General features: G+C 39.6%; 1 protein-coding gene across 11 annotated transcripts in view; it reads right to left on the bottom strand.

Annotated features, from left to right (window-relative positions):
• The window catches only part of pcloa (piccolo presynaptic cytomatrix protein a), a 77,851-nt gene extending 59,853 nt beyond the window's left edge, over positions 1 to 17,998 (bottom strand). For 10 of the 11 annotated variants that reach the window (XM_055190922.2, XM_055190925.2, XM_055190927.2 and 7 more), the window contains exons 1-3: positions 9,147 to 9,537; positions 6,380 to 7,346; positions 4,454 to 5,512 (exon numbers count right to left, since the gene is read on the bottom strand). In XM_055190922.2, coding sequence (XP_055046897.2) covers positions 4,454 to 5,512; positions 6,380 to 7,346; positions 9,147 to 9,328 — 2,208 coding nt within the window. In that variant the 5' untranslated portion in view covers positions 9,329 to 9,537. Of the gene's footprint in view, positions 1 to 4,453; positions 5,513 to 6,379; positions 7,347 to 9,146; positions 9,538 to 17,852 lie in introns of those variants that run through there. The other variant, XM_055190929.2, reaches the window with a different exon arrangement.
• Positions 17,999 to 18,398: the final 400 nt, after the last annotated feature.

The raw sequence follows: 18,398 nt of genomic DNA, 5'->3' as shown, positions 1-18,398 counted from the left end.
ATTTGTACAAAGTAAAATGAAACCTCACCCCGACCAAGCCCATAAATCACATGAGGGCATAAGCAAATCGTACAAAAGTGTATGAATGTGGTACGAATAAATACAAATTAGCAACCTCGTAAAATATATACATGAGATAGCGTTGTAATTTTTGGCTCAAATGTGAACATACTGTATACTTTTTGGCAAGCTTGAGTCAAAATGGGTCTGAATCAAAACGCGATCGAGCATGAACTAGACAAAATTATGCAGTTTTGGCTTTTGGAGGCTGATTCAGGAAGCTGGAGGATTATGTAAAACACATAAAGACAGACCAAGCAATGCTTTATGTGACCCGGGGGCAGATATACTGAGGATGGGGATGTTGGAGTCGGAGATGGATGGGTCACAGTGGGTGTGAGAATGTGGGCGTAACTCTTGAGAACGGAGGAAAAACACAACCATATACAGAGACGAAGATTAGAGCTCATTTACATCACAAAAGCCAAACGTGATCTTTTACACAGTCAAGTGAAATCAAATCGAGCTCTGTTTAGGAGGATTATTTGGGCTGTAACTTGGAGGTAGGGGCATACTGTATGGAGGTTTTATACATCAGGTGGCCGATAAGTGACGGAGGCAGATGGCCAACCAACGAAAAAAAAAAAAACAAGACTGTGAAATCGAATCCGTGGTCCAGCTCTCTACGGGAAGCCGTCAACGCTGTGCCACATGGAAAAAACGCCTTACCCGCCTTGTTCAACAATGACTAGATCATCAGCCAAAAAGAGAAAGTAAGGTCGCAGATTGGCTAACAGGGTGTTGCATAACCAAACACAGTCCTCCCAAAGTTGCCAACTACGATACAGCGTTACTAGCTCAACTGGTACAGCATTGTGTTAGCAACACAAAGGTCATGGGTGTGAGTCCCAGAGAGCACACATACTGATCAAATGTATATCTTAAATGCACTGTAAGTCGCTTTGGATAAATGTGTTGCCAAATGCAAGAATGCAAATAAGTTCAGGTCAGATCAAACCGTGTTTTCAACTCGCGGTCACCATTCCGCCCATGTATTTTTGTTTGTTACTTAGATTTGAGTGAAGTTACATTAACCCAATCACAAGTGAGAAAGCATCTTTAATACATATTTTACTCACATGCTGTAAATGTCGCGTGTACGCCCACTTGAAAGCTGACGCGTGCCTGGAAACCCTAATGCTTTAGAAAGCACGCAAACACTAAGTTCATGTCATCTTGCACTTAAACGCTCATAGTCACACAAAACTATCTCAAAATGCTGTAATCATCCTCGTAAACACAGTTGAATGTATGCAGGTCAACTTATCTTGGTACCAATTTAACCACCGTATGAAGAATTTGTTGGGTATAATATGTCACAGTTTACTTTATTTTGCTTTACAATATACATGTCCCTGTATCCCTCACTATTTAAGATGCCAGCTATGCCCCTGGCCCAAACGCAGCCCATACATCTAGGCAAAAAAGATCCACTTTTGACTCTGCTTGCATGATGGAATATCAGACATCTCGCAAAATTATAAATTATGTAACCAAATTCAAGATTATTTCGTCTAGAAATGGATTGCTCATAGTTGGACTACATCTGGTCTATAGTTAACCTAGAGACGGTAAAACGATGAGTAGTGCTTGCTGGGATAAACCTGAGGCTATGTTTACACGGAAACGATCTGAAGAGAAAACGCAAAAGTGGCGCTGCATTATCACTATTCCGCGTTTATACAAGTGTTTTGCCGGGGGAAATCTGCGTGCATATGGTGACGCAGAAGTGTGTGATATTCGATGTAGTATGCACTCCAGGCAGCTAGGTGGCAATGTGAAGCACTGAAATGCCAAAACACCAGTAGAGCGTTTTTAAGATTTCCACTCTGGAGGTTAATTTCACTTTTTTTTGGTTTAAGCCCCAAAAACAATGTCGCTGTGTAAACGACAGGCACATCCGATAAAATATTTGTACATTTTCACCCTTGTGCGTTCTCATGTAAACAGGGCCTAAAACTTGGGTGAACTGTTCCTGTAAATGTTATTTTAGAGATCGTGATGCCTAGGGAGAATTTTATACCTCTCTCCATAACATATCTAGGAATGGCGAGAATCCAGAATCTATTGGAAAATAAGAAAATGACTCATTCCGAGAAAAGAGATGAAATGGGTGTTATGGGACATATTTCAGGTCATAAATCTATAGAAAGAGAAGAATCCAGGATAAGATAAAGCAGAAGAAGGTACTACAGTCTGGCTAAGTGAAACACTCAGTGGAGACGGTGCGTTGCTACTGGAGAGCAGATCATCTTTGAAAGTTCACCGAATGTCATATTTAAGCTATGTAAATATTGAAAGATAAATGTCCCACAGACAAAAACTCAGTTGTTGCCCTTTAAATCCTGCAAAAAACAGATTACTACTGTACACACAAGCGGACACACTCGCATAAACACTCGTCCCATGTTGTCAAAGTCACAGCAGCACAAGCGGTGTTGAAAGCTAGCAGGAAAAGACTAAATCGAATCTCCAGTGAGGATGTTCTTCAAACAAACAGATCCTGATAACATGATTTTGTATGGCATTAAGCTTTCTAATCAGACCAATCTGACCAACACACGCAACAAAGGCATGCAGTCAAAACCATTAACAGCGGGAGGGCTATTTAAAGTATATTTAAAGCGGTTGACGCAGACTGGAAACAGTTGAAAGATTTCACAAAAATGCACTAGGTCTGTGTACAAGCAAAGAGACATTTTATACTTTAAACATTGCAGTTTTATATGTTAAACATGTTTGGTATTCTGAATTGAATTTGGAGTAAATCTCATAATAGAAGTCAAATGCTGACCAGCCAATGAAATCAAGCAGGCTGTTGAAACCTAGGAAATGCAAAAAAAAAAAAAAACTACAAACAAGAGGATAGGTTTTTCTTACAAACTTTCAAAATGCTACAATATAGCAATGTTCAAAGCTGTGTAGTGTAATATAGCCCTTGACTAAACTGGGAACAGTGTGTCGGCCATCTTTGTAGGGTACGATTACTAGTATGAGTGAAGTTATTTGCAGTACCATGTGTGATTGCACCAGACCAGATCCACACGCTCAAGTTAATCTGCTTGGATAACCTGAATTAGACTGGATTACAGACAGCAGGCACGAGCAACCTGTTGTAACAAACCACGTTAAAACACAAAAAGTGGCTTACACATAAGCGCCATCCAATGTTGTGGTGCATAGGGCAGCAAACATCCACTTATTTTATTTTAAGTTTTAGATTCCCAATTACATTTACCACAAGTCTTCAACAGGGGGTCCCGGGCACCTTGGAGGTCCATGGTGGTTTTATTGGGGGGTCCCCCAAATATGGTTTAAATTCAGCCGACTGTACTCTGCTAGGTACATTTTATGTCCCTTAGGAAACATTTGAAGAGCTCATATGTAAAACGCGTCTGACATGTTTTCTTGTAAACAAGCATTTTCATCAGACTCTGAATGGATTCTCCCAACAAACCAGTATTTCTGAATGGCCTGAGGCCGGGATTAAAGGCGGAGTCCACGATGTTTGAAAAACGCGTTGGAAATGGAGACGGGCCGACTACCAAAACACACTTATAGCCAATCAAATCAAATCAAATGCCGGGTTGCGTATGTGTGGGGCGGGTCTATCAACAGAAGGTCCAGATTCTATTGGGGTAGGGGCGTGTTTGTTTGGGTGATTTCAAATGTCAACATTGGCTTTCAAACATCGTGGACTCCGCCTTTAAGTGGATTTAAAATGAAGGTATAGATTGAACGTATAATAGGTGCCAAGAGCATTCAGTTAATATCATTATCTAATTTTTGACAAAGGTGGCGTTTAGAGGCCTTTGCATCTGAGCTACTCCCTTGCAAAGGCAGTTAACCTTAGTAGAAAGACTTATTTTAATGTTGAATATCTAAACAAGTGTTACTCTGCCTGCACGGGTACTTACAAAGAGCAAATATTATCCAGAATCCAAGTATAAAACATCTTAAGAGCAAGAATCTGAGGTCTATATCCTTCATCAAAACAACGTCAGCTCACAAATTTTTAAAATCACCTTTCCTTTTCATTTCCAGTGTAAGTACACTTCATGCCAAGGTGAAATGCCCGATTCATTACTAATTCAAAGCCTGATAAGCATTTAAACAAAGTTCAGCCCTCCAATTTTCTTTTTGACCTCCCTACCTTCTGTGTTCATTAAATAGCAAAGGCTGATTTCCAAACAGGACGCAGCCAGCTGGTGAGTCATCTGAAATGGGAATCAGACCACGAGTCTCTTCCCTGTCCTCATCACACCCATACACAATCTTTAAGACAGCACATTCAATGCAGTGCAGTTGATTTATGACCCTATAAAATCATAACTGGGGTTATGATTCCCAGTTAGCTTAGAGGTAAGATCATGTCATTAAGAAAATCTCTTACCTCTGAAAGATGTGGAGTGGGGTTAAATCCGCACAGATTGCACACAATCTTCTGGCACTCTGTACATGTGCTGTAGTTGGGCGTGTCCACAGATCCCACATTCAGCTGCACTTTACAGAGAGGACAGCAGGACTGGCCATGAGTTGAAGGCTCCTCTGCTTTAATCGATTTTAAAGAGGATCCATCTGCTAAGTCTTTTCCGTCAGCAGCCGCAGGTTTTGGATGTGCTGGGTCTTTGGAATAAGCAGGAGGAGTATCGGGAGGCGAGTCTGAGCCCGAGTCGGGGGGAGATCCAGGTGGGGACTCTGCACCGGACCCAATGGGGGAATCAGGGGGTGATCCCGGAGGAGATTTTGGTTCCTCCCCAGTGATTAGATTGGTGGCAGAGCTCAGGAAGGATGAGCCGAAACCAAACATCTTTCCAGACACGCTCTCAGTTGACTGAGAAGTAGGCGGAGGCTTCGGTGTCTCTGTGAGACCAGTAAACCCACTAAAAAGTTTCCCAGTGACCGACTCACTGGCCTGAGCTGTGGAGCCACCCTGTGGTTTGGACGCCCCGCCAAAACTACCAAAAAGTTTCCCTGTGACTGACTCTGTAGCCTGGGCACCCGCAGTGGGTTTTGTTACTACCTCCGTCAAACCCCCAAGACCAAACCCCCCAAAGAAGCCACCTCCGTCTTGTTTTGGTGTAGTTTTTGCAGGAGAAGGCTGAGGACTACCCTTCGGGCTTTGTGAAGGTTTCTGAAGGGGAGGAGGCTGTCCACGTTTGGCCACCGCTGGTCCAGACTGAGGTCCCTGCGGTGTCCCTGGTACAGATTTTGGTGTTGCAGGTGGTGTAGTACCTTTCCCCATCTCAGCAATACTTTGTTGTTTGGTCAGCATTGGGGGCTTCTTACCTGCCTCACTCTTGAAAGGTGACCCAGATGGGGGCTCCTTTCTTTGTGGGGAGGGAGGGGCTGAGCTTTGTTTGGGTGGCTGTTTCATCATGGGAGGCCCAGGGGGCTCCATGCCCTCCACCGCCCACTGCATCTGACAGTTTAGACACAACCATTCCTTACCCTGTAAAACAATATAAGAAAGTCAGGCAACACAGAAACACATTATATTATTTCTGAAAGCTATCCTTATTAATGAAAATATAAATAATTGTACGCAAAGCTCATTACACTCAGTACACTCAACATACTGTATTAATTTGCTGCTGATATTAAAAGCTATTCATCTTCATTGGATAAAATTTGCAATAATAGCAGATTAAGCTACAACTTTATGACTTAATTACTGGAATCTTTTATGCACTTTTAGTGGTGGGACGGATTGGATGGGGTTGATGGTTTGTTTGTTTGTTTGTTTGATTCAAATTCTGTAATCCATACTTTAATTAAAGCTTATACATGTAGTAAAGCTCATACATAGACATGATAAAAAAAACTTCCTGTCTTGGTGACATTAGTGACCTTGATAATTGTCTACAGACATTTCTCCTAACTTAAGGATGAAGGAAAACTAGAACAGGTTGTACCTCACACAAAAAACAATAAACGGTTATTAAAACAAAACCCAGCACGGCTTTAAAGCACCTTAATAAGCAGAATTTCAACTGAGTTTGCAGGATTCTTTAATAAAAGATTGCATTTTAGTCACAAAATGTGGAGTCTGGTGGGAGTTTGTATTTTCTCTGTGCTCATATTTTCGCAAAAGCAGGGCAGTAAAAATATATCATAATGGTTTATCTTCAGCTTTCTTCAACTTGCAGAGATGCTGTAAACGTAAACAGTAGGGTGTTGTAAAAGCTCCTAAGAAACTTCTACAAAATTCTAAAATGACTGTCATCACATCTCATATCAATATCTGGATCATATGCCTTAAAAAAAGAGTAAGACAAGTGTGAAGTATATGAGTGGATATATGAGATATGTTTCTTACCGCAGAATCTGGGGGACTGAAGCCACACAGGCTGCACACCTGCTGTTTGCACTGTGTGCAGGTATTATAGTTTGGTGGCTGGTCCTTGGCCTGCACATTGATTTCTGTAGACTTACAAAGAGGACACATTGTCCCGCCAACTTTCCCCTGGGCACGACCAGCTTTATCAGACCCTTCTACTTGAGCACCTGGCCCAGATTTACCCTGCTGCTGAGATTCAAGTCCACCGGGCTTTCCTGGCCCCACTGGGCCAGGTTTACCAGGCCCTTGTTGCTGGGGCCCTGGACCTCCAGGTTTAGGTCCTTGCTGTTGAGGTCCTGGTCCACCAGGTTTAGCCCCTTGCTGTTGAGGTCCTGGTCCACCAGGTTTAGCCCCTTGCTGTTGAGGGCCTGGTCCACCAGGTTTAGGTCCTTGTTGTTGGGGTCCTTGTCCACCAGGTTTAGGTCCTTGCTGTTGGGGTCCTGGTCCACCAGGTTTAGCCCCTTGCTGTTGAGGTCCTGGTCCACCAGGTTTAGCCCCTTGCTGTTGAGGTCCTGGTCCACCAGGTTTAGCCCCTTGCTGTTGAGGTCCTGGTCCACCAGGTTTAGCCCCTTGCTGTTGAGGTCCTGGTCCACCTGGTTTAGGCCCTTGCTGAGGTGGTTTACCTCCTTGTTGTGGAGGACCCTTTCCTTCCTGTTTGGCAGTCCCACTGTCCTCATCGTCATCACCAAAGAGGCTAAACTTTGGGATGCTGGCAGAGGAGACGGCAGAAGAGACCCCGCTCAGGAAGCCAGATGAAAACATGCCGGATCGTGGCTGTTCGAGGTCTTTGGGCTCCTGCCGAAAACGTGACTCAAGGAGGCTGAGAGAGGAGGGGCTCCGTCCAGGCTTTGGCTTGGGAGGCGGCCCCTCTCCAAATGCATCTACAGTACGACTCTTACTGAGACCCGCCGGGCCTCTGGTGCCGCTGGCTTGAGTCTCTGGTGGTCTGTGGAGCAAACAGACATAAGAAAAAAATGGGTAAATCTGAAAAGTAAATATTTGCCATTATACCCTTTACAGCTAAATCTATTCAATATAATTGTGCATTGTTTACATACTCCAAAAAGCAGAGATGACAAGAGGGAATTCAGACAACCAATTCATAACATAAAAGCTAAATGGTTGAAGAATTAGTCAAACAAGCAAAACATATATTCACAATCTGATAACACATGCATTTTATTATTGCTGTCAACAGCAGCTGATGTAATATTTAACTACACCAATAGGCTAAATTGATTTACTCTGCAACAAAATATACAAAACTAGTCAAAAAAAGAGGGGTTTTAGCACATGTATGCATTTGGCAGATGCTTTTGTCTAAATGAGCCATATGGTCCATTCTAATATGGTCTCATTTTTTTTATAAACACAATCCTCAACCAATGGAGCAACAGGAACACCGCAAACTTTGAACTGCAAATTCTTGAAGTGCTTTTACACAACCATGCACACAAATGTTAGTGTTCTGCCTTTAAACCTTTCACATAAGACCACCTACTCTCCAAGCTACATCTACCCAGTGGCGCTCGCATGGTTTTCAGCACCACGGACAGCGAACGAATGCATTTCAATGGTATAAAATGGTCGCTGCTCGGTCTCAGGTGAAATACTACACGCACGCCCACCAAAATAACCAACGCGATCAATGACCATGATGACATATGTGCTTGCAATTCTATATATAGTCATATTAATATTTATACGCCCTTCCCCCATTTGCGTTCGGGTAAAAATAACACATTTACGCCAAAGCAACTTTAAAGGCACGAGGGGAATTTGCTTGCAAACATTGCACGAACAAATCATTGGGAATGTCGATGGCGTGCTTGTATGCGATGAAATGTTCACACTTGTGTTTAAAGGCTTGTTATTTTCTCATGACATCACCTGCACAGCCCATCGGAGGAAGATGGGAGTGCGCGTGGAGAATCCATTGGCTTACAACAGAGATCTGGAAGCACAGATGACGGGAACGAAGATCATTCATATTTTAAAGGATATCTTTACCTTTCAGATACCGCTTGTGGACTGAATTCGATTGCAAAATATCTATATGGATAAAACGCGATGTGCACATCCAGTGACGCGCTATCATAACATAATATTAGAGATATAATTAAATGAAAAACAAGTACAAAAGCGACAGAAAAGCGGTAATGTTACACATAGCTCCAATATGGAAGTATAAACGCATTTGCAAGTATTTGTTACTTATAACTCAAAATACAAATTCCAATGGTGTGCATTACAATACCACTATAAAGCATTGTTTATCATTAAAACCATAACAAAAATCCTTTATATACTGTGTTTTGGGCCTTATTCGGGTATGATTTAACGATGTTCCCTATTGGTTCCCATTCGCCACATCCCACAGATCCCATCACATTACCAGCAGCAGAGACCCACATAAACCATTATAGCATTTAAAATCAATACAATTCCCATTTTAACCATTATATATATTAAATATGATATGATGGTTTCTGTTTTTCAAGCAGATCTTCAGTCGTACACGTACAGCCGATCCACGCTCTCGATTACGTTCACGAGCGTGAATGGGTGTGATCCTGTTTTGCATCGGTGCACGATCGTGATGTGCCAACCTGCAGTGGTCCGATCACAACACAACCGCGCTCCAACACATGCACGAGCGTTCGGGCACTGAAGGAACGGACATTATCATCGCTGCATTAATTTATAAAACGCTCTTATGCGCGCACCCCTACACGCATCAACTTGCCTGGACTGCGCTTTGGCCATAGCGGCCACAAGCTGCTTTCTCTCCTCCTCGGACAGATTGCTCAGGTCTGCCTCCTCCCCCGAGGGCATCTGGATGAAGCCACCCTTCCCATCGGGTGCAAGTCCCGCGGGTAATCCAGCGAGCGCGCCCTCGTCGCCTTCCGCGCTCGCTTCGTTCCCCATGATCGACCCTCTTTCTCTTCCTCCCTGCTAACTACGCTGCGATACGAGTCGTAATGTCCGGATTAAGGCGAGGGTCTGCGTATCCGCGGTTGTTTTGGATGCATGTCTCATTTTATTCCTCCATGTCAGTCGATGGTTTCTCTGGTGATAGCGCGCATCCTGATCGCAGCGCCTCTGAGTTGTGCGCCTGCCTCCTCCATCCAACGCGCATGTCCCGCCCCCCACAGGTCATCGTAAGACGTTGCCGTTGGGAAAACGAAATTAAAGGGACATACAGCCTTTGAATCAATAGATCTTTTTATTATTAAAACAATTACAAAATCCCACAAAATACACACTGTTAGAAAAATGGTCAAATGTACCCCCAGCTGTCACTAGGACTGCAACCTTTAAAAAGGTCCTAATGTGTGTACATTTTTACCAATATTTGAGGTATACTAATATGTGCATTTACTCTTTAGGTGCAAAGCTGTACTTGTATAAGGGTACAGCCCCAGCTGGGGTAGTTTGACCATTTTTCTAGAAGTGTAACTATATTACCTTAAAAATAAATGTAAGTCTAACTAGTTGCGGTTAAAAAAGCTTTACTTTTTATTAGTCCAGTTGGTGCTTTAACATTCTCGCCCAAAGTTTAGTCATCAAACTCCAGCCTACATCACGCTCACACACAACCATTCACAGACTCGATGAGTCCGCACGTATGAATAGGAATCGTGAGTCACTGCATCAATATGGTCCATAAGACGTCAATATGTTACCGCCGTAACATTTTGCCAAGGGCTAAAAAACAGAAGGGGGTACAGAACTCTCCCATTGTTCACAACATCATTAAAAAAAAAAAGCAAACATCAGATGTTAGGTACAAAACCTGAATGTTTAATACAACAAAAACACGTCAACTTCTTGATTATATTCATTTCGCTTTACACTGAATGTCACGGTAGGCCCTTGATCTATACACGGAGCATGTACTTGGAATTGGACGCCAGAAAGCCCCAGACGTGCAACTTAATATTAGTCTGAGAAGCCTTGAGGAGTGACTAAAGAAAATCCTGTCTCCATTAGCAACCTTTATTGATTCCCACGATTGTGCAGAGATAAAGCGCACTGTAGGATCTCCAGCGTAACATCAACACAGCACTGAACAAAATACCCACTGAATGTACAATTGTTAATTTTCACTGCTTGATAAAGATGTAGCAAGTGTACCTGTCACTGTACACTTTAAATAGGTCCTAATATGTATCATGTATCAGAATGTTTGGTACTAATCTGCAATATCCACAAATGTGCAAGGGCAGAAAAATACCCAAACAAGCAGGGCCTGCAGGATCTATTAGAAATATCAGAAGGGTGCACTGTTCCTCTAGAGGAAGACCTAGGTTTACTTTAATATTTTGGATGTAAATGTTTATTGAATCATGACAAACTATATATTGTTGGAAAGATCTAAGCCCCTAGAATAGATATTTCAGTAGTGTTTTATAAGATAAATTATGTAATTGATTCATTTATGTAGTGAGTGTGCTTCAAAACATTTATATCCTGCTAAATGTTACTGTCCCACCTTTGGGATGCCTACAATTTCTTCAGTGTTTTGCATATGAATTCTTATCCAATCATGAAAAACTGTATATCAATGGAAAGCTCTAAGCTCTAATTTGTCATCATAATTTTGGGAAAAGAAGGCATAGGGCGAGACATTTTCTAAAAGGTCACAGGCCCTCAAGCGGGCCCACATTTTTTTTACATATTTATAACACTAATACCCTATCCTAAGCCTAAAAATCTTGACAAACTATATATCTTTGGAAAGCTCTAAGAGTGTAGTTTTAATATTTCATCACAATTATCGGAAAATTATAACCTAGTCAGAGTCAGTTTCTAAAATGTTACGAGGCCACAGATGGACACAATTAGTTTTTACATATGTATTGCACTAATACCTTGTTCTAAACCTAAAAAAACTCGTCAAACTATATATCTTTGGAAAGCTCTAAGAGTGTAGTTTTCATATCTCATTACCATTTTGGGAAATGAATAACATAGCGAGAGTCAATTTCTAAAAGGTCAAGAACACAATTTGTTTTTACATATTTCTAACATTAAAATACTCTATAAACTATATATCACTGAAAATCTCTCAGAATGTAGTTTTCATATGTCAAGGTCATCTGATGTTAGAAATAATGTAGTGACAGTTTTTTGTTACATGACCCCACCCCCCCATAGGAATGCATATTAATTCATAACACTATATCCTGGTATAAATCTACAGAAATGTTGACAAACTATATTTCATTGTAAAGCTCTAAGAATGTAGTTTTCATATTTCAAAACGTTTTATCAGTAATAATAATGCAGTGACAGTAATTCATTAATTTGTGACAAGAGTATGCAGCAAACCGTTGACACCTAGTGGCCGTTGTTGGTAAAACTACTAAAAGTGTGACACAAACTTCATCTACAGAAATGTTGACAAACTATATATCATTGGAAAGCTCTAAGAATGTAGTTTTCATATTTCAAAACGTTTTATCAGTAATAATAATGCAGTGACAGTAATTCATTAATTTGTGACAAGAGCATGCAGCAAACCGTTGACACCTAGTGGCCGTTGTTGGTAAAACCACTAAAAGTGTGACACAAATTTCATCTACAGAAATGTTGACAAACTATATATCATTGGAAAGCTCTAAGAATGTAGTTTTCATATTTCAAAACGTTTTATCAGTAATAATAATGCAGTGAGAGTAATTTATTAATTTGTGACAAGAGTATGCAGCAAACCGTTGACACCTAGTGGCCGTTGTTGGTAAAACCACTAAAAGTGTGACACAAACTTCATCTACAGAAATGTTGACAAACTATATTTCATTGTCAAGCTCTAAGAATGTAGTTCATATTCATATTTCAAAACGTTTTATCAGTAATAATAATGCATTGACAGTAATTTATTAATTTGTGACAAGAGTATGCAGCAAACTGTTGACACCTAGTGGCCGTTGTTGGTAAAACCACTAAAAGTGTGACACAAACTTCATCTACAGAAATGTTGACAAACTATATATCATTGTAAAGCTCTAAGAATGTAGCTTTCATATTTCAAAACGTTTTATCAGTAATAATAATGCAGTGACAGTAATTTATTAATTTGTGACAAGAGTATGCAGCAAACCGTTGACACCTAGTGGCCGTTGTTGGTAAAACCACTAAATGTGTGACACAAACTTCATCTACAGAAATGTTGACAAACTATATATCATTGCAAAGCTCTAAGAATGTAGTTTTTATATTTCAAAACGTTTTATCAGTAATAATAATGCAGTGAGAGTACTTTATTAATTTGTGACAAGAGTATGCAGCAAACCGTTGACACCTAGTGGACGTTGTTTGTAAAACCACTAAAAGTGTGACACAAACTTCATCTACAGAAATGTTGACAAACTATATTTCATTGTCAAGCTCTAAGAATGTAGTTCATATTCATATTTCAAAACGTTTGATCAGTAATAATAATGCATTGACAGTAATTTATTAATTTGTGACAAGAGTATGCAGCAAACTGTTGACACCTAGTGGCCGTTGTTGGTAAAACCACTAAAAGTGTGACACAAACTTCATCTACAGAAATGTTGACAAACTATTTATCATTGTAAAGCTCTAAGAATGTAGCTTTCATATTTCAAAACGTTTTATCAGTAATAATAATGCAGTGACAGTAATTTATTAATTTGTGACAAGAGTATGCAGCAAACCGTTGACACCTAGTGGTCGTTGTTGGTAAAACCACCAAAAGTGTGACGCAAACCTAATTTTTTGTGATTTAACTTAAGATTTGGATCCCAACTACTTGAGAGTTATGGCCTCATGTTAACATTATTACTTTTGTGAAACATTTACATTTTTATAATTTTATTTATCAAATTAATATGTTATTGCATTATTTTTATATAAAATTTTTTTTTAAAAATCCAGAAATAACATACAGCTTCACTGATGTTTGAATATTACAATGCCAGAAACCGACTTGGCGAGAATGAGTATCTTCTGTTCAATCTGTTCAGCTATTGGTCCCTTAAAGGGTTAAACAGACAAACGTGCTTAATCACAGCAGCCCTGACCATTCCCAGCGTTCTCAAATCAATTCCTTCACACTGCGTGAAATTCCACAAGCAAAACATTTCTCAGCATTCATCGCCGAAATAGTGACAGCAAACACATTTGTACGCTTTTGGCCGTTCATACGGGCATTTGTACACATATCAAGTCATGCAATTCCTATAAGTGGATATCAGATTCCTCTAATGCTGTTTTTGGCTTCCTTATATTATAACGGTTGGAGGTTAAGCGTTATCCTCTCCACCCTGCTTAACATCACAGTGACGGCTGTGTGATGTGACGGCGGAGGCTTATTCAGCCTAGTTCAGAGCTCCGGGGGGAATTTGTCCTCTGTGCGACCAGCTGGAGTCCCCCGGCTATACCGAGGAGATGGACTCTTATCAAGATTCACTGAGCTGTAACCATCTCAGCACATCAATGAATGAGATGAAACAGCATTCATTAGCAGTGCGTTAAGCTCTATATCACCGCTATCTGCTGTTGGCATTACAATCACCGAATACAATGACATACACGGACTACCATTATGGCCATTTGGGGTTATTGGGGTTACCATTATGGCCCTTATTCCCTCTTTCTCTCTCATCTACGGTGATGAAGGGCAACCGAGAAGAGATAGCTTTCCTTACACAGGGTTGACCACTGAAGCATACACTAAAGACCTTAACGCTCCGGAGCGGAAGTACATCCCATACACCGACATATAATGTGACGCACAGATTCGTTTAGGTTTAGAATATTTTTAAAAGTTAAATTCTGCGTAGTCACATACCTTGTTTACAAAAAAACCCCAAATGCATTGGCATGTTGTTACGCTAAAGGTATGGCTTGTTTAGCTGAAGATAATATAATAACAATGTTGGAATTAAGAGGTGTTCCCAACTTGTGGAAAATTGCATTAGCAGTGCAAAAGGTCATGGGTTCAAGCCCCAAAGTGATGAAATGTATACGCTGTAAAAAAACATTGGGTTGGCTGGGTTAAGCTAATTGGGTCATTTTACTGGGTTACTGGCCAGCTCACTGGGTTACAGGTTGGGTCATTTTTACTGATGGTTGAAACAGTGACGTCCCAGCTTGACAGAGGAGTTTTGAATTGCATGTGGTGGTTTTCAGCGAGGACAAACCGTTGGGTTTAATTTGAGTAACAAGGTTTGTATCAATGTTTTTCATTTATTATCTATTGTTGCTCGCACAAATGTGTGCTGCATAGGACAGCTCACATTACATTAACTGTTATTAAAAGTAATGCAAGCTTTGTTTTTGTTAGTCTGTCATAATTTTGTTTGTTTTACTCTTTTTCTGCTTTTTGAAGAATACAAACATATCCTTTGTTCAAAATTAACCTGAAATATGTGACTTGTGTTGGTCATTATACTGCCATTTATAATTAATATATTATAAGTCGATAAACACTGCTGCTTTCTTTTAAAATATACTGTTTAAATTTTAAATAATGATATAATAGAAGAACAATGTCGCACACCTGTTAGTTCCGGTTAGGTGCGTAGGATGAAGAGACAATGAAGTCCACCAAACATTTATAAAAAAAAGGGAATATCCCGCACACTATTAGCTTGCAAAATATTAAACAATGTTTATTGCGACGTTTCGATCATAAGATCTTCCTCAGGCATATGATATATAATGATATAATAAAATATAATAAAAAATAATGAAAAAATGTTAATAAAAACTAAACTGTTGGGTCACTTTTAACCCAGCTGAGTAGAGAAAGCAACCCATCTTTTTTTGGGTGAAAATAACCTGCAGTTGGGAAGATGCCATACTTACCCATAGTTGGGTAACTTGTTGGGTTATTTTAACCCAGTGCTTGTCAAATAGTGGGGCGGGACCCCCAGGGGGGGCTCGAAGCGACACCGGGGGGGCGCGTGAGACCCCGGGGAAAATACTTTTTCAGGAAGTGATTTTTTGCACCGTCACTTAAAGACATTACACCCCAAACACGCTGATAAGCCACTTGCGTTATTTTTTATTATTTATTGATTATATTTAATTAAATTTTTCAGTATCAAATGGTCAAAAAATAAACTGTAAATAAGGATTGATTTTTTTATTTCAGGCAAATTGATGCATTTTAAGTCTTTTCTGTTACAGATTAAAAAACAATGTTGTTAAAGTTATTCTTTGTTGTAAGTTGATTGATATTTCTTTTTTGTGTTTTCTTTAATGTTAATAAGGATACAATGCTTTGCAGATGTGTCATTTTATAGACAAATTATACTATTTACAGTCGCAGCGGAGAGTTGGGGGGCGTGAAATGTTTACTTCTTCCTAGGGGGGGTGTGACAGAAAATAATTGAAAAGCACTGTTTTAACCAAACGTTATTAAGTGTGTAGCTTGTACACTGAAAAAAATTATTCATTGAATTTAATCAATTTTTTTAAGGTAAGTGGTTGCAATCAATTTATTTAAGCTACATTTAAACAAAAGTTTTATATTTTATTTTACTTTACTAATCTTTTTTGTTTAAATGTAGCTTAAATAAATTGATTGCAACCGTTTACCTTAAAAAAATTTATTAAATTCAATGAATCATTTTTTTCAGTGTAATGCGCTGCAAAACATGTCTGCCTGATGAATAAATGTAATGTTAATGTACTGCTAGACAAGGTGTTTGAAACTAACATACACTTTAGAAATATTTGCACTTACATTTTTAAGTATAATCAACTTTGATTTTTTATTTTGACTAGTGATAAGTTACTGTAACTTAATAAAAAAAAAGTTAAAATAATTATTTTATAAGTTACAGCAACTCTTTACTTGTCAAGATAAAAAAAATGTATATGACTTGTAAAGTTGATTATACTTGCATCATTTAAATGCAAAAAATGTGTTTACAGTGTACTCTACCCAAAAATGGTCCCTAGCTGTCACTGGGGTGGTACCCTTTCAAAAAAAGTACACCTTTGCATCCAAAGAGTACCTCAAAGGGACACATTGGTACCAAATATTTGCATATCTGTATAGGGTTCCCACACATTAGTTAACTTCAAATTCAAGTACCTTTCAAGGACTTTCCAGATCCAATACCCTCAAATTCAAGGACTAAATATGGGGACACATTTCAAGTGAGAGCAAGGTTACGTCGTGTTACTTTTTAAGATACATTGTTACAGTTCCCTTTCGAGGGAACTCACGCTGCGTCACTGCGGTCACACTTTAGGGACGTCTCCAGGGGTAAGTGTATCTGAATGTGTATATCAAATTCAACCAATGGTAAGGCTTAACGACAAAGACAGGGTGATGTGGGAGCCAGGAAGTATATTGCTATCTGAAATATTGCCAAAGACGGCATTACAGGGATGTAGGAAGTATGACAAGGGAGACGCAGCGTCTCGTTCCCTTCTCAGGGAACAACAATTACATACGTAACCCGAGACGTTTTCATGTGTCAAGCACATCTATGCAAAAAAGCATTTTGGTATGAATCAAAATTTGCATACAGAAGATATAAGCATTTAAAGTGACCAGTTTAGCACGTGTGCTTAAAAAGTCTAGAATTTTTATGATATTATCCTATACTACACACAGAATAATATGGATTTTTGCATAAAATAGATTCAAGCACTTTCAATGATCTGTATCTATATATGTATATTTTCAAAAACTTCCCAGGGCCTTGAATTTTCCCTCCCGATTCACAAACTTTCAAGGATTTCAAGGCCCCGTGGGAACCCTGTCTGTACCTAAATGGTACATATGAGGATGACAGCTTGGGACCATTTTTTCTGACAGTGTACAAAAGTACAGAAAACTTTAGAAACCCGTGTTTCGTCTCTCACAACCGATACATACTGAATCATCACCCTTGTGGCTATTTCCCAGTGTGACAACTAACCCCTACCTGACTTCAGTGTCCCATCTGTATCAACGTGTGTTATCCCCAACCTGACTTCCTTTTTCCCTGTGGCTATTTCGAGCACAGACATTCATATCCAAGCAATCCGAGTTCATAATTGTTTCTATTATATATTTGTGTTTGTGTGTATCTCTTTAACATGTGTATGTGTGACTTACAGTGCACACAAAAGCAGAGAAATGTAACTGAAGCCTGAAACCCAATCACACACACAGCGCGTCGCTCATTAAATTTGAATATGTGCTTCAATACAGAAAACATAGCTTACATGACCCGGCAAACGTCTGTACGAGAGATTAAACATCACCACAAAACGTTTTATGAGCTTAATATGATCCATGACTAGACTACATAACAGTGTTTTAATCCTGTAAGATGTTAACCCAATACTATTGCAGCAATAGTCAGTAATATATACACAACAGGTGCCAAATGTTATACAGTACAGTAAGTGGTGATGAACATAAAGTAGTAGAGAGGAGTGAGAAATACTGTAAGTTTTAATAAAGGTCACTTACGTTCACTATGAGCTGATAGTCTGTCTGCTGTACTTGAGATTGGACAGCTCCTCGTGTACTTTGTTCCCCGGGGACATCGTTCATTTGTGTTATATTAGTCGTCCTGATCTCCACATCCTTCTTAGACGGTCTACACGCACCTAATTCCTCCTTTAACACCCTGTCACCCCTCCCAATGAGCACTAATAATTGTCCAACTAAAAATACTCTTTTAAAGGGGCAGTGTTTCTCACCTGTCCGGCTTTGGCTTGCATCCGCTTGGCTAAGAAACACGCCCCTTTAATTCTGTCTTACGCTCCTCTAATCAGCTTTCTCGTAACCCACCAGCCAATCAGACAACCTAGACACATATAAACATAAAAAAAAATGGAAAAGCTTATTGAAACACAAATAAAAAAGGAAAAATAGCTTACCAAGAGCACATCTATCAGGTTTCACCTTCGAATAAAAATAATAATTATTATATCTCAGTGCAGTAAATGATATTTAAATCCTATAGTATTTATATGAAATTTAAATGATCAGAGTATTCGTTACATTTGTTTT

This window comes from Misgurnus anguillicaudatus, chromosome 1 (genome assembly GCF_027580225.2).
Source record: "Misgurnus anguillicaudatus chromosome 1, ASM2758022v2, whole genome shotgun sequence".
Lineage (NCBI taxonomy): Eukaryota > Metazoa > Chordata > Actinopteri > Cypriniformes > Cobitidae > Misgurnus > Misgurnus anguillicaudatus.
The sequence above is the reverse complement of the archived record's forward strand: the minus strand, read 5'-3'. Positions and strand labels throughout refer to the sequence as shown.